This window comes from Anolis sagrei, chromosome 2 (genome assembly GCF_037176765.1).
Source record: "Anolis sagrei isolate rAnoSag1 chromosome 2, rAnoSag1.mat, whole genome shotgun sequence".
In the NCBI taxonomy this organism is placed as follows: Eukaryota; Metazoa; Chordata; class Lepidosauria; order Squamata; family Dactyloidae; genus Anolis; species Anolis sagrei.
The window spans coordinates 135,503,230-135,524,799 of NC_090022.1; the positions used below are offsets into that span (position 1 = coordinate 135,503,230).

Sequence of the window (21,570 nt, forward strand, 5' to 3'; positions counted from 1 at the left end):
TTACATCCAGAAAGAGGATACTCTTGCATGTTTTTGTTGCTGTCTGTCTTCACGTCATTTCCTATTAATGGAGTTTTATTGGCAAGCTTGGTTCAGAGAGGGGTTGCCATTGCTCTCCTGAGGCTGAGAGAGAGATGTACAGGGTCACCCAGTGAATCTGATGGCCAAATGCAGATTTGAATCAGGCCCTCACGAAGCCCATGGTCCTATACTCTAACCAACTGGCTATACGGCTGGGCACACTGCAGTTAACACACTGTTTCTTTCAAGAGAGAAGACATAAAATGTGCAAGAATACTTTATTTTTTATTTATTTAGAAATAATAAAATAAGACATAATATTTATATATATTCATATAAAAATCTGTACAATCCATGATTTGTGCAGTACATTAGGAAGACTTAGATACAAAAGGCTGCAAACAGGAAAACAGTAAGGGAGAACGATTGTCAAATGCCTATTGGTTTGTTCACCTTACAAACAGCTGCAGGACAGAAAATCCATTTATGAGAAGAAGAGAAAAAGAGAGAACTCTTAGGTTGCCTGTGGGATGGCAACTACGCAGCACCCTCCTATCTTGAAAATGGTCAGCAGCAGCCAGGGTTTGTTTTTATTTTTTAAAGACATTACAGTACTTCTCAGTTTTACTTTGTAATCCCACACACGCACACACAAAAGGACACAAGAGAACCAAAAATAGCAGACCCGGAACCCTTTGTCTTTGCCAAAAGCATGTGTAATAAAATGAAGAGCTAACAAAAAAAGGTGATTTGTGATTGCATTGTACATCTATGCAGTGACCTTTTTGACTTGAGAACTCCGGACCACCAATGAAAAACAACAGAGCTGCACAGCCTACCTCGGATGTGCCCTCCTTATGTAAGACAGTCCCATAGAAAAAATAATGGGCCCTCATTCAAGTATTTGTAGGGAAGAGGAAAATTACTGCATGGGCCTTAACTCGTACTTGTGGCTTGAGGACTTAGCATGCAATCCACATTCCAGTGAAGTCAGTGGGAAATTTCCTATCAGCATTAAGTGGTTGGCGATTGCACCACCCAGCTATACTGCTCAACATTTTGCACAATTGTCCTTATCAGCTACTTAAAATATGCCATTTCTGTAGCTTCCCAATGATCATGGAACCTAGGCTTCCTGAGGCATGGTTTATTTGCTTGCTTTAAAATAATTATGAAGATAATTAAGGGCAGGTACCATGATATCTAGACAGATTAAAAGTTCTTGCTAACACTTTCCCCATGCAGAAGCAAACAGATAAATACAATGGTCCAAACCCAATTGCTCATCACAACTATAAGATGTTTTTTTTAATCCAATGCTGATTGGTTTGATGAATCTGCTTGAGATGGGACAAGCAATTGGATTTAGACCAGTGTTTCTCAACCTGTGGGTCCCCAGGTGTTTTGGCCTGCAACTCCCAGAAATCCCAGTCAGTTTACCAGCTGTTAGGATTTCTGGGAGTTGAAGGCCAAAACATCTGGGTGCCTACAGGTTGGAACCACTGATTTAGACCAAAGGGTTACTTGAAGAGGGGAAAAATCTAAGCCAACAGAAAGTTCAATAGCTTATCCACTCTCATCAAGTCTTTAGCAATCTGAAAGCAGGAATAAAGAATGCCTTAGCAAGGGGAAAAAACAGTCAAATGAAACATCCATGCCTAAATAAATAACAAAAAACTCATAGCATTAGAAATCCCATAAGGCTTGCAAATATTTGCTAAAAACCATGCTAACCAGTAGCATCACAGGTTCTAACTGATGCCATCTTGGCCGTTCCTTTCTTTCTTTTCAAATGGACTTATATTTACATTTTGGCTTTAAATATGAAAATACTTGATAAACTTTATAAAAAGTGTACATTTCTCTTTCGGTTCTTTTAAATATGAAAACACAAACCCCTGCATGTTGGAAAAGAAAGATCAACAATCAACTCTGCATCAGAAAAAGAAGAAGAAATAGCAGGTTTTCAAAAGAAAAAAAATCCCTTTCTGTGTGTGTCTATTTTTAAAACAAAAATATTTTAACACTTTCTCCACTCACCCTTACATCTAACACCTCAAGTCCTGCAAGTGGTAGCTTTGTGCATTTTGGAATAGCTTCCTCCCTTTTTTGTCATAGCATGTCACTAAATACTCTTTGGTTTGCATTTATCTTTCTTTACAAAAATATATCACAATAGCAGCACAAGTCAGGTTCAGTTGCTTTCATTGTTTCTCTGACCCAGAGGATGACTGGGTTACCATCCAAATTCAGCTTGCCCCATTTTTATTTGCCTACACAATTAGCTCCAATATATGGTGCATCCATATCTGCCTTATGAGGAAACCCAAATAAACCTGTTTACATTTGCCATATCCAATTTTTGCAGTCCAGAACCCACCATTCCTGCTTCAATCCCATTTTCTGGGAAGTGCCCCATTACTTATGGTTGCCTCTTTCTCACAGGGCAAAACCTCCACAGATATTATAGAACACAACACTAGATCCAGAACAAGCTATTTTTAATGGCATACAGTGGGATCCAATACTGTAAAAGAGTTTCAGGTATGAATCCTTGGTGATACCTTCAGTTCCTCCCTATTGGGAGAGTTTCCATATGTATAACTTTTGGGTGCAGCTAAAATGGTACACTTGATCTTAGAGGCACAGAGAATCTTTAAAGCATTCTTGGCAGGAGATCCAAAAATACCATTACAGTCACGGTTCAGCAGAAGGTCTCAGTAGCTGTTCAAAAAATTTGGTGAAGACTTGGCATCCACTAATCATCTCACCAAGTCTGTTCAAGCCATTAAAAAGTAGAAAAGGGAACTCTTTTACAGCATTATTTCCTTCAAACTAATTATCCCCTCAACAAGCAATCTAGATAATAGTAACATGCATCTACTTTCTGCCACACTAGTTCTGGCAATGAAAAAGTGTTCCGTTACTGAGATCTTTCCTTTGGATTTCTCCATGCCAGTTTCACTTTTCTTGAAATTAGCATGTTGCTTCAATAACAGACATTTGTTACAGTCTAGCAGTGATCCTTTCTGGTAGAATTTGTAATTTTGTCAGTGCTTATCAACATTAAATAGATTGAACAGCAGATGGATCCTGACAATACCATTGGTTATCATTGAGGGTTCAGTCTCTCAAAATGCCTGTCCACTTTGTAATGGGGTCCTATGTTACAGAAGCTGCTTTGGAATGTAAACATGGCTTAGCATTAGACTTTCTGCCATTATTCTGCTGGTGTTTGCTCCCATATATGTGTGAAAGATCTTTTAAATGTATCCTTAGTTTTACTCTCAAGATAAGGTGCATTAGAAAATACTCCACATGTAAAGGATCTTTGGGGAGGAAAATAGTCTGAAAACAACCTATTTAAATTAAAAAAAAACTTCGCTGTGCAAAAGTGTGCATTTCTTTTCTCTTTGGTATTCACTTAGGTAGTTTTGAAATTAAAAAATATTTTAGATAAAAAATAAATCTCATTCCATTCCCCAACACATTTTTAAAGGGAATTCTCCCCTGTAGGCTATTGCCTGGCCTTGCGTTGCATAACATCCCTTATGTAACGGGATAGTACTGAGGGAAATTGATTCTAGCCACCAAACTACTAGCCTCGATAAAACATTTTGATTCTCCAGCATCACCAGTCCCTTTGACTGGTTGCCAGAGCACTGAAACTAGCAATTTCAACACTGTGGGTCTCCCTCCCACCATCACCTTTTTGTGATTGTTTAAAAGGATATATGAAAGAAACATGAATACTACACTACGACAAAAAAAATATAATTTTTGTTCATGTAGTTAGCAGCATCTTTTTTTTAAAAAAAAAGTAAGGCAGTCTCTTGCCTTTGTTATGCCATTAAAAACATTCTTGTTCCCAAGAGAGAAGCATTTTGGGAGAGGGGGAGAGAGAGAAAAAATAGATGACAAACATTACAACTCAACCAAAGCTTGCCTGCAAGTTCAAGTTTTGTTAAAAAAATATATACATTAATTTATTCTACAACATATATGTGCCATTTAGTCATGAGCAGACATAGTGCTTCTTGTTCCAAATTCACACATTTACTGTTTCTTCTCTGAAAACAGCACTTGGAAACCAGGCTGAAATGATTCCTCAGGACTGTGTGTCCATGTCTTCAACAGTACCATCGTCTGAAAAACTGTTTGTAGCCACTTCTCAAAACAGCATGCCTGTTAACTGAGAGAAAGATTTCAACCAACATAGAAATCACCTCCTTTAGTCATATTTCTGATTCTCGCCTCAAAGGCCTAGGCTCCAGGGGCACTCCTGCTTGGCTGTGATGGTCCATGTCTGGGTGGGTGTCTGTGCTGGTGCTCTCGGGCACTCCATTGTCACTGTCCTCCTCCTCTTTGCCCGTTAAAGCTACTTCATTCTCATAGCAAAATGAGTTTGAAGTAGAAAGGATGTATTTTTTTTCTGCTAAGTCTCTGGCACTGCAGAGAGGCGTGTTCGGCACTTCGTATGTTTTGTGGAACCTAGAATAATCCACTTTGTAGTAGTTTTTCTCTTCAAATAGTACAGGCTCATAACGGTGGCCCCATAGGATTTCATTTGCTAGGTATGAGCTACGGCACTGAGTGGTCATGGCAGTGGCTTCCACCATGCCTTCTAATATTACTACAATTTCAAAGTCTGCATTGTCCATGTCTTGCTTAGAAAAGTCATACAAAGGGCTCTCTTCATCTATTTCATGGACAATTGTAATGGGTGACACCAAAAATATGCGGTCTATCCCACTGTCAAACCCAACATTGATATCTATTTGATCTAGAGGGATGTATTCGCCTTCGGTAGTGATTCGAGATTTGAGGAGTTGGGCTCTCACATGTGCTTCTACCAAGTGGCTTTTGCGCAGGTTCCCAACCCGCCACATCAGGCACAACTTTCCGTCCCTCATTGCTATTACAGCATTATGGCTGAAGATAAGGGTTTCATTTCGTTTTTTCGGTTTAGCCATCTTAGCCATGACAGCGCCAATTATGAAGGCATCAATGATGCAGCCAACTATTGACTGGAAAACCACCATGAAGACTGCAATGGGGCATTCGTCAGTGACACACCTAAAGCCATAGCCAATTGTTGTTTGTGTTTCAATGGAGAAGAGGAAGGCCGCAGTGAAGCTGCGCACTTCAGAGACACAAGGTCGGTCCCCATTCTCTAGGTCTCCATGCAGTAAGGCAATCAACCAGAATACACAACCAAAAAACAGCCACGAGAGGATGAAAGCCAGGCAGAAGATAAGCAACATCCACCTCCAACGGATGTCAACACAAGTGGTAAAGATGTCTGCTAAGTAACGCTGGCCTTTTTCACCCACGTTAATGAATTGAACGTTGCAGTGGCCATCTTTCTTGACAAACCGACTTCTGCACTGTTGCCTGGTGTGTACTTTGCTCTTCCCATTCCCAAAGCCATTGGCAACCGCCATGGTTGCCAGCTTCATGCCGTCCTCTTCTGAGGAAACTATGCTGTAGCGGTTGGTTCGCACACTGCCCATCGCTTCCGCTGTGGACTCTGGTGCTTCTGCTTTACAAAACAGTCTGAGTTTCTGCAGAACCCTTTGGAGAAACAGTTTTGAATGTTCTAGTGGAACACACTCAGAGGAAAAAAAGGGAGAAGCTGGTGCCTCCGTCAGTCCTTGACTGTGCCAAGGAGAGGGTCTTTGGATAGGTAGGTAGAGTTATCTCAGCAACCAATCATCTGCCACAAGGAGACATGGCCTGCAACAAGAGGAAAAATATTATGTGTTAGCAAATATTGTAACAAACACACCTCTACATTTCTGATTCCCCATGCCCAATATTTGAAAGTGCGGTTTCTAGTCTTATTTAAGAAGCCATGTTTATTCATTCTAGGACTGCACAATTGATCCAGTGCAACTCAACAGGCTGGAGAGTTAAAGTCCTCATCTCAACAGAAACTCATAACAAATGTCTATACTTTTTCTTGTAAATAAAGCCAATATATAAGATGTTGGCAAAGATAGGGACAATGGAATCATGCTAAAATTGGGAGAATGTGGGAGACGCTTTTGGAATGTAATCTGATCTGCATGCAAAACCTGAGTTTGGAAACAATACTTTTTGACTGTATAACTTCCAGTGTCTCCAAGTCAGTATGACATGACCATGCAGTTTGGAGACTTCTATTATACTTATTTAAAATGTGGTCAAACTATGAGTAAACCAAGGAAATAAAACAATGCTTTCCAAACTGACCAACAGTCAAATTCACAGGCAGTATTTTGACTTTTAGTTCTGTCTCATGATTCTTAGACAGTTATCAAGATAACTTTCTTTAAAATAGAGATCGATATTTACTCTCCTACTTGATTTCATGTGGTTCCATGTCCCATTAGCCTAAGTTTGGAGAAAAAGAGCTGTCATCCAATGAGAGCTGTCATCCAATGCTTCAAGAAATAGTACTATCCTGCCACCTGTACCAACGGTTAATAGCTACATATTACATGAGCTATCAAAGCACAACTCATTTAAGATTCCTAGAACAGAAAATCCTTGAAGTGATTTGTACCAGTTTTTTATGTTCTTGTATCCAATTAAAGGGCCTTCTTTAGCTTGTTAAAAAGTATACACTGGGGACTGCTGTTATCATTTAAGAAGTGAGTTAATGCAAGTTTTGTGCTGATTGATGGTAAGCATTCAATGTAAGGATGGTGGCTGAAAGTATTATTATTGCTAGTAGAATAAATATGAATGTGAACTTCATGGAAATCTATGTAAGGCCAAAGTTTTAAAGGCCAGGGGGAGAACTGAGTTCATTGAGTACAAAGATAGTCACCCATTCTGTGAGAGTTTAGGAAACCTCATCTCAAGACTAACATTTCAGAATCCCCTAGAAAGCATGTTAACTCACCATGCCAACTGGGAAAGCATGGGAGCTTTCAGCCAAAATAAGTACCTTCTTAAACCCTGTCCTGTCCTACTTCCTAAATAAAAAATGGCAATCCTTGTACTGCATGTCAAAACCAAGTAGTACAGAGTACCAGAGTATAGTGAGCAAACAAAATAATGGCCTTGATTATTCTCCAATTCTAGACAAGTAGTGATGTGCAACATTCTTATTCAAACCAGAAAACCCATCCATCAGTAGCTCATTGCAGCAGGAGTACACAGGTTTACAGTAATTATCCTGCACAATCTTATACATGTTTGCAAAGAAGAAGATACAATTGAATTACATGGGATACGCAATGCTATCCTGTATATGATTACTTAGATTACTCACTGGGGTCAATGGGACTTACTCCTAGAGAAGTATACATGGGATTCCAGTATCCCCTCCACCCCACCCGCCGCCACCTCGGGGCCCTTATTAAAATTGTAGATTTGAAAGAAAACACAATTTCTTTTGGCAAAATGAAATTCATTCTTTTAAATCATCCATCTCTCCATAACAATCTAGGTTATTTAAAATGGCAGCAGACAACACAAGATACTGACCTCATTTACTCTCTCCTGCCTCACTATTGGGACTCAATTTGACATTTCTAAACTAATAAAAAGCATTTAACACTTTATTCTTAAATTAAGGAGGAACACAGGTATTGCATCATATAAAGTCCAATCCAGGCTAAGATTAAAAAAAAAAAATCTTCATTGGTTCAAATTAAAAGCCACAGATCATCCAAAAGTAAAAAAGTTCCTGCTTAGCAAATCCAGTTCAGATCTTAGTATACTTAACCCTAAAAGTCTAGTATAGCAACCAAAATAGAACTGGATTTTCTTAGCACATGATCTCCAAAGAACCAGATGACGCTGTACGTTTTGTGTAATTTTCTGGGTCACAGCTGCATAAAGTAACCTTATATGTTAGGTAATTTACCAGATAACAGAAAGCAGATCTTCTCAAATGGTTGGAAATTGAAAGTCTAGCCAGGATATATTAGAACTCTTTCCATGGGTGCTGAAAGCAGTTTCAGATGGGTAACATTCTCCTGAAATTAATCACCAGCATGCTTTTTATTTCATCATATCTTTTGGCAGCTTCCAACGATCAAATTTTCTACAAAGATGGCCTTGCTCATCTAGCAAAATATAACATTACAGGATGAAGTATTTTATATTGATTTGACAAAGAGAAGGATAATTCTGCTTGTTTCATTAAACCCCACTCCTTCCCCACAACAATTCATGTTCTTATCATGAATATGGAAAATTTGGCTGTTTGGAAGGTTTAGGGGATCTATCCTTAGGTTCACCATAATTAGAAACTAGATTGATGAGGTATCGGCCCCCTGGTGGTGCAGTGAGTTAAACCACTGAGCTGCTGAACTTGCTGACTGAAAGATTGGCGCCTTGAATCTGGGGAGTGGGGTGAGCTCCCACTGTTAGTCCCAGCTTCTGCCAACCCAGCAATTCAAAAACATGCAAATGTGAGTAGATCAATAGGCACCACCTCAGCGGGAAGGTAACAGCGCTCCATGCAGTCATGCTGGTCACATGACCTTGAAGGTGTCTATGGACAGCCCTGGCTCTTCGATTTAGAAATTGAGATAAGCACCACCCCCAGAGTTGGACATGACTAGACTTAATGTCAAGGGGAAACATTTATCTTTACTTTATGAGATATAAATGCAATATTTTTTTAAAAGAACATTTGGGGAGAGAGGGGGGGTTATATATAAAGTTTTATTTATTTATTTCCCATCTGTATTGGTCTGGTTCAATAGCCACACACCTTTCCAGCATGAATAGGTCCATGTTTCAATAGTTTGCCATCCTGATATTTAAGATAAGGTATATCCTGAAAAAAGTTGTCAATTCTAATTCAGTGGTGAAATTTGCTAGGTTGAAGCAGACACTTAAAAGTCAAAACTCTCAATGCGTGGCAAAACAAATCTATTGGCATTGGTTTCTTCCACATTCAATTAAAAACAACTGTCAACTCAAGCTCTCTCTATTCTGAATGTGCAAAATAAATTCAGTTTAGCCAAATTCTTATCAAAGCTGGACTGAAATAGGATTCTCAACAATTCTAGTTAGAAATTTGTTTTCAAGGCAGTAGCTCAGTTTTCCATGAACTGGTTTCTAGTTCAGCCAGTATATAACCCTATAAATCAAAACTACTTTCAGTGTCAATTTGCATTATTTTGCTTTTGGCTTATACATAAGCTTAAAAGAGCTGCATAAAAATGTGTTATATTCCTAATAATATATTCTATCCCAATTAAAAAGTTAACCAAAGGACAGTTCTATTGGTTTGCAGACTGTTCCTTGCCAGGAACCTCATTTTATAATCAATATCATGTTGCACCTTCATGTTCAAATTGTTTTTGTATGCCATGCAGTCTGGGGTTAATTTTCCTTGGATTTAAAAGAGGAAAACAGACCAGTTATAAAATCTGAAAGGATGTCTATATGAGACTTTCCAAAACCACCTTGACCTCTGGGCTCTGGATCAAATTCCAAGCATCACTCAAACATAATACCAGCTTCCTATGAAATGCTTGCTCAATTTAGAAGCCTTGAAATAGCACTGAGTACCTATTATTGGCAGATTTCCATTACCAGTTATAGTAATTGTTCCATATGTTCTACATTTGCATGGTATTATTATCTAATAGAGTTTCACCACTTGCCACTTGCACAGATTGGTTAAATGAATTTTAAAAAAAGAGCCCGGGGTACTGCTTTTTCCATTATTTATAGACTGTATCTAGAAGTTTGTGCAACAAAGCTCTAGTCTACCACACACACACACACACACACACACACACACACACACACCGCCAGCCTTGGTTACAGGATAACTATATTCGCTATTTAAAATGCACAAATTGCCCAGGTCTCCTTTAAGTAACTAGGATACAAGCAAAGAAGGTGGGGCAGCAGGTTAACATTCACAGCAAATCTCCAGGCAAAGGTGATAAATCCCCATAAGCAGATGCAGAAATCAATCCTACCAAGTATATGGCAGAATATGTTCTAGGCATCAGGGCCTGGAAATATCTGAGAGAGATCCACATCTCTCTTTTACATGCATGAATTTTTTGAGTGATGACTACACAAAAACAAGGCTACAGCTTCACACAGGTTACGGTTCCGTTCCAAACCTACAACACAGACATAGGATCTGGGATGTGCCAGTCTCTTGTAAAAAAGATCCTAAAGCTCTAGTAGTAAAATGATCCTTTCTTAGTCCCTGGGGATTCTCAACTCTCCCCCCCTTTCTCTGCCATCTGTCTGTCATGCACTTGTGCCTGCACACACAGACCTTCTTGTAGTAATGTAGATGTCCCATCAGCCTCTCTTTGCAAAACACATTGGCTACACACACCAGTTATGGGCAAACTTTGGGCCTCCAGGTGTTTTGGACTTCAACTCCCACCATTCCTAACACCCTCAGGCCCCTTCTTTTTCCCCTTCAGCCACTTAAGTGGCTGAAGGGGAAAATGAAAGGGCCTGAGGCTGTTAGAAATTGTGGGAGTTGAAGTCCAAAACACCTAGAGGCCCAAAGTTTGCCCATGCCTGCTACACACACACTCCAGAAGAACTACCAAATACCTCTAGGGCGTACTCATTTCCCACAGAACAAGTGTATAAGTCCCAAGGGTCTAGCCAAAGTCTGCCTTTCTCTCTATTACACCATCCTTATGCTTCCAACCTGTTTTTACATCTATCCACCACCAGTCTTTCCACATTCGATTTGAAGAGAAATCAGTGTTGTAACCCACCTGCTACAACACTGTATTACAGATCTGGCTTTCCCAAAAGCTTAGGACCAGTTGTGGACAAAGTTACAACAATGTGTCTCTGGAAGATGCTCAGTTCATGATCTTAATCTCTGCTTCTTCCTAAAGAAAAGTCAACATTTCCTTCTATAAACAAACACACAGGTACTACTGGTTTTTAAAACCAACAGAATTGGTGGGTTATGAGCCTGACCAAGCTCTACCTCAAAAAAACGCACTGGAGTACAAGCACACTGAATGGCTGAAAATTACTCTGACAAAGGAGTATGAATGAATTGGGTTGCTGTGAGTTTTCTAGGCTGTATGGCCCTGTTCCTTAAAGCATTCTCTCCTGATGTTTCGCCAGCATCTATGGCAGGCATCCTCAAGGTTGTGAGGTCCTCACAACTTCTGAGGATGCCTGCCATAGATGCAGGTGAAATGTCAGGAGAAAATGCTTTGGGAACATGGACATGCAGCCTGGAAAACTCACAACAACCCAGGGATTCCAGCCATGAAAGTCTTCAACAATACGTATGAATGAATTGTTTATTGTACTAGCCATAGGCCATGACATTAAATAATATACAACCTTTAAAAGTACAATAAGCACTTATTCTATATATTGGCTCTTTAAGATTACAGTAGCAGTGTCATGATAACAATAACAACTGACAAAGGAGTAGGAGACAAGCAAGGTCAGTGCATGTGTAATGATCAGAGATCTGAGGTGTCAAAAGGACCAGGAGAAAGAGCAAAAGAAAGAGTTTGCTAATGAGCACATAGCAGCAATTCCCCAGTTGACACTGCACAGTTCTGCTGAGGCTGTTCAAGGCACAGGTTGCTAAGGTGAACCTAACTGCTACCTTCCTGTGCCTTGGGTAAACAGAATGGCTGGGAGCCAGAGCGCAAATCAATGATGGGAGCGTGCCTTCCTCTTCCATTTGTTCAGCAGCCTTCTCAATCTTCCGTTACTGATGGGCTATTAATCTCAACTCCATTTTTTTTTTGCCCCACTGTTTTTTGTGAAGCTGCACGGCACAGAATCCCCAAGAGTTTAACTTGGATACAATCCAACTCCCTCCCCCCCATATATAAATAATCAGAATTGATTTTAAAAAACAAACAACAACAACAAAAACCTCTAAAATCAGGTCAGTAAATAAAGAGCAACACTAAAAAAAAAGAGGGAAATTCCAGAAAAGAATCAATCAGGGCCAGATACTGCCTCCTAACAAAAAATCCCCCAAGGCAGCAATCAGCCAGGCTTTGAAGCTGCAAGGCTATTCAATGTTAATCAAGGTGGCCATTTGCAACAATCACAATTGAATCAAACAGACAAGAGTTCTTTCTCCCATTCTGGACATTTCATAGGTATATAAACCTCACTTGCCTAGTTTCCAACAGACCTCACAACCTCTGAGGATGCCGACAAAATGTCAGGAGAGAATGTTTCTGGAACATGGCCATACAGCCCGGAAAACTCACAGCAACCCAGTGATTCTGGCCACAAAAGCCTTCAACAACACAGTAACAAAAATCAGAAAGTGGAAATGCCTACATTTCCACTTTCAGATTTTTTGTTGTCTTTTGAGGAAGGTTTTTGTTCCAATTGATTGCAGGAGATGTTGACAGACAGGGTCTTCACGAAGAAGTGTCACTCAAATGCCTCTTCTCAGGATGGAAAAGCAAAGCAGTGTCGAAAGAGAAGAAACAGAATACAAAACAATACATAAACCTAGAAGATGGGTGGAAGAAACCTGGCGAAAGTGGAATATTGGAAAGATTGGGCATGATAGGGAGGAAATATCTGGTTTATTTATTTCTCCCCAGAATGGCTCAGCTGCAGGAGCTGCTCACATTCACAAACTATTTTCAGATGGCAAAGTCTCTGAGGGGCTGAAAGCAGAGCCAGAATGATTAGTTCTCGATTTGATTGTATTTTAAAAAGAAGGAAGGAGTTGTGGAGAGGAAACTCTGACGAAGCAAACGAAAGTGATGCAATTTCTTTACCAATCTTTGGCATCTTGGAAAAGGGGGTAAGAAGAATAGTAACTCAAGTGGAGGCTTCTAAATAAAAAGGGGAAGAACCCACAAGTGTATTGTCAAAGGCTTTCATGCAGGAATCACTGGGTTGTTGTGAGTTTTCCAGGCTGTATAGCCATATTTCAGAAGCATTCTCTCCCGACGTTTCACCTGCATCTATGGCATCCCCAGAGGTTGTGAGGTTTAGGTTGCTTTGTACTAGCATGAAGCTGTGTCCAATTGCCTCAAGCAGACAAGACTTCTTTCTCCCACCCTGGACTTTCCACAGATATATAAACCCCATTTTCCTAGTTTCCAACAGATCTCACAACCTCTGAGGATGCCTGTATTGTCTAAGGCTCTCATGGCTGGACTCATTAGGTTGTTGTGAGTTTTTCAGGTTGTAAGGCCATGTTCCAGAAGCATTCTCTCCTGAGCCTCACAACCTCTGAGGACCTCTCACAACCTCATCAGACACAAGGTGGCCATTTGCAACATTCACACTTGCCTCAAGCAGACAAGAGTTCTTTCTCCCACCTTGGACAGCCCACAGATATATGAACCCCACTTGCCTACTTTCCAACAAACTGCACAACCTCTGAGTATGCCTGCTATAGATTCAGGTGAAATGTCAGGAAAGAATGCTTCTGGAACATGGCCGTACAGCCTGGAAAACTCACAACAACCCAATCCACAAGTGGTTTGGGGAAAAAAAGAGCCATCAACCTGCTTGAGAACGCTTTGTGAAGACCTAAAAGTCTAGAGGCTGTGACCTTTTTTTCCTGACTCATCGACAGAGTTGCAAACACCGGCAGGAAAAAGAAAAAAGAAGGAAAAAATCATAAAGTAGCCAAAATAATCCAGAGCCTGGACAGCATTCTTTCCTAACTTCCAATCCAGAGCAGCTCCATTGCAAAGGCCATTTGTGGCAGGGAAAAGCAAGAGAGCAAAAGAAGATCCAAGGGCTGCAAAGAGATCTGTCTACCTGGGACTCTGTCTGAGATCCCGGAGAGGGAAGCTGGAGCCTGTTGAAAAACCCACTTTAAACAGAAGATAGGATGTCTCCCCAACTTCTGCCACACCTTCAAAAAAAAACAACAACACAACACCAGACAGTCAAATACTACCCTGATCCTGGAGGGGAGAGGAAAGGTTCAGAAAGGCTACTTTTGTCTTGGGTGCTGATGCTTTCAGAAAGTTTGAAGGCTGAAAAAGGAAGGAAAACAAAGCGCCCCACTGCTTACCTGTCGGTGGATTGTTTTTAAAAGCTAGGCAGTGATGAACATTGTGGAAAGGAGAGGGTAAGATCCAGGGGGAAGCAAAGCATGCCCCAAGCTGCTGCCGGCTGCCGCTGCGAATGAAAGCCCTGAGAACGCGCCTGCCTGGCTTTTGAGGGCGACCCATGTGATTTATGATTCCGCTCTCTTTTTTTTCCTGCCGGCTCGCCTGGCCCCGCCCCCCGGGGCCTGCCTGGGCCAATGGGAGACGAGGGGGCTGGCTCGAGGACGCCGGGGGCTCCCGTCGCGCGGCCTCGGACCCGGGACTCAGTCTGCGCGAGGGAAGCCACGAGGACGGGACGGGCAAGAAGCTGCATGCACAGGAAGCGGGGCTGGGGGCGCCTCTCCTGGACCTTCTCTCCATCGCGGAGGTCGGCGACAGACAGCTCTTCCAAAGCCAAGGGGATTGCTCTTTTCTTCTCTCTCTCTTTCCCTCCTTCCCCCTTCAAAACGCGTTGTCTCTGGCTCTGCAAACCGTGAGCTAACCGCAGCCTTGGATTGATCCAAGGTAGAGAGGGGAGGGGAGGGGGTTTCTCTCCTGGCAGGACTGAATATCCCTTGCGGGACGCCAGGCTTCGGTGCTTCTGGAAATGGGTTGTTTGTTGTGAGTATTCCGAGCTGTGTGGCTATGCTCCAGAAGCATCTTCTCCCGACGTTTCGCCTACATTTATGCCAGGCACTCTCAGAAGTTGTGAGGTCTGTTGGAAACTAGGCAGGTGGGGTTTATATATCTGGAATGTCCAGGGTGGGAGAAAGAGGCAAGTGTAAATGCTGCAATTGGTCACCTTGATTAGTACTGAATGGCCTTGCAGCTTTTCTTTCTTTGTGACATGGTAGATGCCAGAGTGGTCCAGGATTTTATATTTTCTCAAATAATATGCTGTGTCCAGGTTAGACATCCCACAGATATGTAAACCCCATTTTCCTAGTTTCCAACAGACCTCACAACCTCTGAGGACGCCTGCCATAGATGTCAGGAATGTCAGGAGAGAATGCTTCTGGAACATGGCTATATAGCCCAGAAAACCCGCAACAACCCAGTGATTCCAGCCGTGAAAGCCTTTGGCAATACTTCTGGCAGGGAGGAGGAAGAGGAGGTTTGGGCCAGCCTGGCAATAGAAGGGAGATGGGTTGAGTGCTGTGTGGTTTCCAAGCTGTTCTAGCATCTGAGATCTTTTGAAGATGACAGCCACAGATGCAGGTGAAATGTCAGGAGAGAATGCTGCCAGAACAACACCATACAGCCTGCAAACCACACAACATCCCAGGGATTCTGGCTGTGAATACACAGAAGGAAGATCCCTTCATCTCCCTGACCAGGAGAAAGGTTTTTGTAGACCTGCTTGGTTTGTGCCTAAAGATTATAATGAGCTTGGCTGGGATCTCAAAGACTGTGGAGAAATAAAAGGTTACAAGCCTTTCCTAGGGTGCAGAGAGCCCCTGGTGGTACAACGGGTTAAATCCTTGTGCCGGCAGGATGGAAGACCAACAGGTCAGAGGTTCAAATCCGGGGAGAGTATGGGTGAGCTCCCTCTGTCAGCTCCAGCCTCCCATGCAAGGGCATGAAAGTAGCCTTCCACAAGGATGGTGAAACATCAAAATATTGCAGTGCTGTGGGGTCATAGGGGTTGATGTTTTGCAAGATTTTTTTTTTGCCTTCTCTGCCAAAGAGTGCAGGCGCCTCACCAAATTACAACTCTCAGGAATCCATAGTATTGAGCCATGGCAGTTAAAATGCATTCATTCTTCTGTGTAGTTGTGCCTTAAACTGAAGTTTTTTTAAGTCACAAAAGGGAGAAGGGTGAGGATGATAGGGAGCAGAGTGGTATTTCTACCTGTTGCAGAGGCTTAGCTTCCATGCCTTTTTCTCTTTCTGGGGGCCACAGATATGGCCAGCAGTTTGTTCTTTGCCCTTTCCTGAGCACAGAAACTCTTTTCAGGAAAATTGTGACTTCCTTAAGTAAGCTGAGGGCAGGGGGAGAGAAGGGAGATGGGGTAAACAGATAAAGGATGTAAGTGAAAAGGAGAGGAGGTTGGAATGAGAGAGTATAGGGCAGTGGTTCTCAACCTGTGGGTCCACAGACGTTTTGGCCTTCAACTCACAGAAATCATAACAACTGGTAAACTGTCTGGTATTTCTGAGAGTTGTAGGCCAAGACACCTGGGGACCCACAGGTTGAGAACCACTGATATAGGGACAGGCTGGTGCAAAAGAACATTTGGAAGCAAGATGAGCTAAGGCAGGAGCCCCTAGTGGCACAATGGGTTAAACTCTTGTGCTGGCTGAACTGCTGACCTGAAGGTCTGCGGTTCGAATCCTCAAGTGCCCATCTGTCAACTATGGGGGGACATGAGAGAAGCCTCCCACAGGATGGTAAAACATCTAGGCATCCCCTGGGCAATGTCCTTACAGATGGACAATTTTCTCTCACCAGAAGTGACTTACAGTTTCTCAAGTCACTCCTGACATGAAAAAAAGGGGAGGGGCTGGTTTGAAGGAATGTCTTGTGAGTCATGGATAGAGAGAATGGAAGGGCTGAAAAAAATTGAAAGTTAAAATCTATCATGTAGGCAGAGGAAGAGTGACTTTGTAGAGCAGTTGCATTGTGGAGCTGGTTTCGGAAATGAAAGCTGTGATTAATCTCGATGTAAGTCTCAGAATGCCATCTCATGGGAAGAATGGAAATGCTGGATCATTGTTAAATTCTACAGATTTGCCAGTTTTATCATTTAGGTTCCCAAAAGCACTGAGTCCCTTCGGGGAGAGAAGATGGGTTATAAATAAAGTATTATTGTTATTATTACTACTACTATAATAAAATAATCAGACCAGGCACTAAAGGACTTTTCTTTTATTTCAGGGACCCTGGTTTTCCTCCTGTGAAGTGATGTCAGACACCAGCAAATAAATCATTCTTTCACCAGAAATGTTGTAATAAAGGGCTGTGAAAGATGTGAATCTTGTTCCTGGCAAGAAAAACACAAAGAAAGATTTCCACAGGAAAACCAGTATTTTCTTATAGCTGTTGTCGTAAAAAAAAGTTGGAAGTACGTAGAGTGTGTCTGTGTTAGTTTTTAAGTTGCCTGTCAAGTATGGCAGCTACGTAAATTAAATAAGAACCAGGTCATTCCACAGATATATAAACCCTTTTTCCTAGTTCCAACAGACCTCACTACCTCTGAGGATGCTTGCCATAGATGCAGGCGAAATGTCAGGAAAAAATGCCTTTAGAACATGGCCATATAGCCCAAAAAAACCTACAACAACCCAAGAACCAGGTGGTTTGAATGTTGGATTCTGCTTCTGGAATCCAGGATTCAAATTTTCATTCAGCCACTGGGCGACATTGTGCAGGACACAGTCTCTCAGCCTCAGAGAAAGGCAAAGACACCCTTCCTCTGAACAAATCTTGCCAAAAACAACTCATGGTGGGTTCATTTTCTGTCTCCATAAGTCAGAAATGCCTTGAACACATGCAACAACAATGGCAGCATGGATGTCATAAAGTTTTCTTAGGCAAGGAACGTTAAGAGGTGGATATGCCAGCATTTTCCTCTGAAATAAAGCCCCTGACACTCATTGGCAGTCTCCCATCTAAGTGCCCATACGTGAAAGTTTAACACATCATTTTTGCAGGACAAGTGAATGAAGGAAGTAGTCACTTTTCCCCCTTTACTAGGAAATGCAGCAACATTGTACTTGGAAACTTACCAAAGACTTTTTTCTACAATATAATCCAGGACCTCCCCCCCCCCCCCCCCCCCAGTGGCACAGTGGGTTAAACCACTGAGCTGCTGAACTTACTGACCAAAAGGTTGACATTTCAAATCTGGGGAGCAGGGTGAGCTCCTGTTGTTAGCCCCAGCATCTGCCAACCTAGCAGTTCGAAAACATGCAAATATGAGTATATTAATAGGTACCACTTCAGCGGGAAGGTAACGGCGCTCCATTCAATCGTGCCAGCCACATGACCTTGGAGACGTCTACGAACAACGCGGGCTCTTCGGCTTAAAAATGGAGATGAGCATCACCACCCAATCAGACACAACCAGACTTAATGTCAAAGGGAAACCTTACTTTTAATGCAATATAATGCAGCATGCTTATAGCTGGTTACTGTTAAAAATTTTCCTTCTGCTGTCCTAATAAGTTATACACAGTTGTGACATTTTTAATGCTTTGCGATATTTTGAAATGTTTTAAAGATGGATGAAGATGGATGAAACATGCCTTCAAAAAGGAATAAAAGGAGAGGGAAAAACATTTCACACAATAAGAAATGATGATATACTTTCTGTGAACCTGACATTGCTGATGTGTCCAAAATGAAAAATGTTTTCAGGAGACTAGGCACCTCTACATCTGGGCTTGTGAGCAATACAGATTTATTTGATGGTAGGCAGAAAAAGTCATATCATCTGAATAGGACCCATCAACATGGATCCTTTATCTTGAAAGAAGAGATGAGAATCAGCATTGTGGTGGCTGCATGATTCATGAACCTGATTTGGATTAAGGCAATTCAATTACATTAACAAAAAGTTGCTTCCTTGCATTTTGGGTGACTGTAAACAGTTCTGTTACTTCCTATTGAGGAAGCCACTTGGTTGTGGCTGTTTACAGTGCCATTCCATTTTCCCCAGGCAGCCCAGGGACAGGATAGCACCTACCTTGCCCCATAGTTTTCAAGTTTGTGGTACACATCAAAGATGGCATTTCATATCCTGGCATCTAGAGTGACAGTATCTGGAATGATAAGGTGATTGGAGGAGGAAGGGAGGGGGCAATTCTTTCATCCCCGTTCTCTCTTGCATCACTTTGCCAATCTGGGTATCATTGTTACAGATGCCAAGCACTGTTGAGTAGGTTTTTCATGCATTGCACAAAACAACAGGTTCATGATAAGGATGGTGGTCCAATGGTAATGAACATGTTCTTCACTGCTGCACCACCCATGCACCAGGCTGGCTCAGGGATATGCAGTGCCTGAACCAACTCCATGGCTAGCTATGTGGATTAAAATGATGCTGATGCAGAGTATCCCACTCCAGTCTTAGTAATGAATCCATAATTAATTAATGACTCCTGACCCAACCCACCCCCCACCTACTTCCCCAGCCAGTAGACATGATAAGAACTGGAGGGTTCATCAGTTGCCAATCCAAGGCCAGAAAGATGACATTTCCACCCCACTTCAGCCAGGAAACAAGCTGCAAACAAGAAATAATGGTCTGTTTCTGATTCTTGCAACCTTGCTCACTGATGTTTTATGTGTGTGTGTAAACATCGTCATTATGCACCCCGCTTGCCTGCTGAACAGACTTCTATCACATGTGTCTGCTGTTGTAATTTAAGTGTGAAATGACATTTAGAACTGTGACAATAGTGCCACAAGTGTGATTATATAATAGGCATCAGGTCCCATCTGACCTTGAAAATTAAGTAAGGTTAGCCTTGGTCAGTACCTGGATGGGAGACTACAAATAGCTAGCAGATGCTGTTGGCTATATTTCAAAGCAAGGAACTGGCAAAACCATATCTGAGTCTTATATGCCCCCCCCCCAAAAAAAAACCCCAATTAAAATAATGGGGTCAACATAAGGTACAAACACAATGTTAGTGAATGCAGACCAGCATGGTGTAGTACTTTAGTATTGCACTAAGGAGACAAGCTCCAAATACCTACTCAGCTATGCAAACCCACTAGATGAGCTTTTGCAAGTAATGTTCTTTATACCTGAGTAAGGTAAAGGAGACCCCCATCTGAACAAATTCCGTCACCCCCCCAATGATCAATTTGCCTTATAGTCTGAAGTGATGTGAAGACACAGAACAACAAGAGCAGTTACAGCAGTGGTTCTCAACCTTGCTAATGCTGTGACCCCCTAATGCAGTTCCATATGTTGTGGTAACCATATTATTGTTTTCGTTGCTATTTCGTAATGTAAATATCCAATATGCAGGATGTATTTTCATTCACTGGTCTAAATTGAGCACAAATACTCAATATGCCCAAATGTGAATGCTAGTGGGGTTGGGGGGAGGATTGATTTTGTAATTTGGGAGTTGTAGTTGCTGGGATTTATAGTTCACCTATAATAAAAGAGCATTCTAAACTCCACCAGCAATGGATTTCAACTGAACTTGGCACACAGAACTCCCATGACCAACAGAAAACACTGGAAGGGTTTGGTGGGCATTGACCTTGAGTTTGGGAGTTGTAGTTCACCTATATCCAGATGAGTGCTGTGGATTCATGCAATGATGGATCTGGACCAAACTTGGCACGAATACTCAGCATGCCCAAATGTGAACATTGGTGGAGTCTGGGGAAAATAGCCCTTGACATTTGGGAGTTGTAGTTGTTGGGGTTTATAGTTCACCTACAATCAAAGAGGATTCTGAACCCCATCAACGATAGAATTGGGCCAAACTTCCCACACAGAATCCCAATGACCAACAGAAAATACTGTTTTCTGGTGGTCTTTTGTGACCCCTTTGATACTCCCTAACGACCCCCTCAGGGGTCCCGACCCCCAGGTTGAGAAACACTGAGTTACAGAGCCATAACTCTAGGTTACAAATCCATAAGTGCAATACAGAATATGTATTGTCGAGGGCTTTCATGGCCAGAATCACTGGGTTGTTGTAGGTTTTTCAGGTTGTATGGCCATGTTCTAGAAGCATTTTCTCCTAGATACAGACTGGCACTACAGAATGCCAGTCTGTATTTGCACAATTTCATAACCATTGGCTTTGAATAAAGAAGGACTTTAAAAGGTTACACACATCTAATGGATGTTCTAAACTTTTATATTCTCAAATTATGTGTACAAAAAGGTATCCTGGTTCAGAGTATTGTGCTCTGTATGTGTGAGTGGTTTGCAAGCACAGGAGAGGTTGCACAAGCACATAAGAGACAGGAGAGACTTCCAAGCATGTGTTAATTGCAACTGGCCGAAAGACAATGTGCAGTTGTTCTGTCTCTTCCTTCCTTCATATAAGTACCTTTCTGTTGGAAGACAAAAGATGGAAAATGCTGTGAGAAAATTAATGGACTATCTAATTGAGGGCTATTGATGGATCATTTGGATCCCCCTACCTGGTGAAATGTTATGAATGATGAAGCAGGATTGTACAATGTAGAAATAAAAAAACCATCAGGAACCACCTTTAGTCTACATGCAAATATTCTGACTCACTGCTGTAAATTCTGCTTTAATAAATAAATATGAGGAAAACATGACATAAATTACACAGTATGTTGTCCATGAAATCAAAATGCAATGAGAAATATATTTCATATATAGTGACAACATGTGGATTCTATAATCAGATTGGCACAATTTGTGAACAGGAGGCACATCAAACTCCTGTGCTCCAAATGCAAAAGGCTTAGAATCATAGCTGTCATGCAATTGTCTGAGGATGTAGGAAGTGAATGTTTGGCAAAATTGGTTATCTCTTTGGAACTAAGCATTCAAAGTTGAAGCTAGTTAGGTGCACTAGCCTTAAATGTACTAGACTTTGAATGTATACT

At 41.7% G+C, this 21,570-nt stretch overlaps 1 protein-coding gene and 1 long non-coding RNA gene across 2 annotated transcripts; one reads left to right on the forward strand and one right to left on the reverse strand.

The window, feature by feature from the left end:
* Positions 1–295: 295 nt before the first annotated feature.
* Positions 296–14,164, reverse strand: KCNJ2 (potassium inwardly rectifying channel subfamily J member 2). The gene is made up of 2 exons (XM_060764221.2): positions 13,997–14,164; positions 296–5,757 (listed from the first exon to the last, which is right to left on the reverse strand). The coding sequence occupies exon 2, from the start codon at positions 5,532–5,534 to the stop codon at positions 4,257–4,259; it is 1,278 nt and encodes a 425-aa protein (XP_060620204.1). The 5' UTR covers positions 5,535–5,757; positions 13,997–14,164; the 3' UTR covers positions 296–4,256.
* Positions 14,165–14,309: 145 nt separating this feature from the next.
* Positions 14,310–16,982, forward strand: LOC132768399 (uncharacterized). The gene is made up of 2 exons (XR_009630701.2): positions 14,310–14,400; positions 16,891–16,982. It is a non-coding gene; the product is annotated as an uncharacterized lncRNA (long non-coding RNA).
* Positions 16,983–21,570: the final 4,588 nt, after the last annotated feature.

Excerpts from the sequence above, each read along its gene's own strand:
- KCNJ2 (XM_060764221.2), bottom strand. The coding sequence starts at position 5,534 with ATGGGCAGTGTGCGAACCAACCGCTACAGCATAGTTTCCTCAGAAGAG.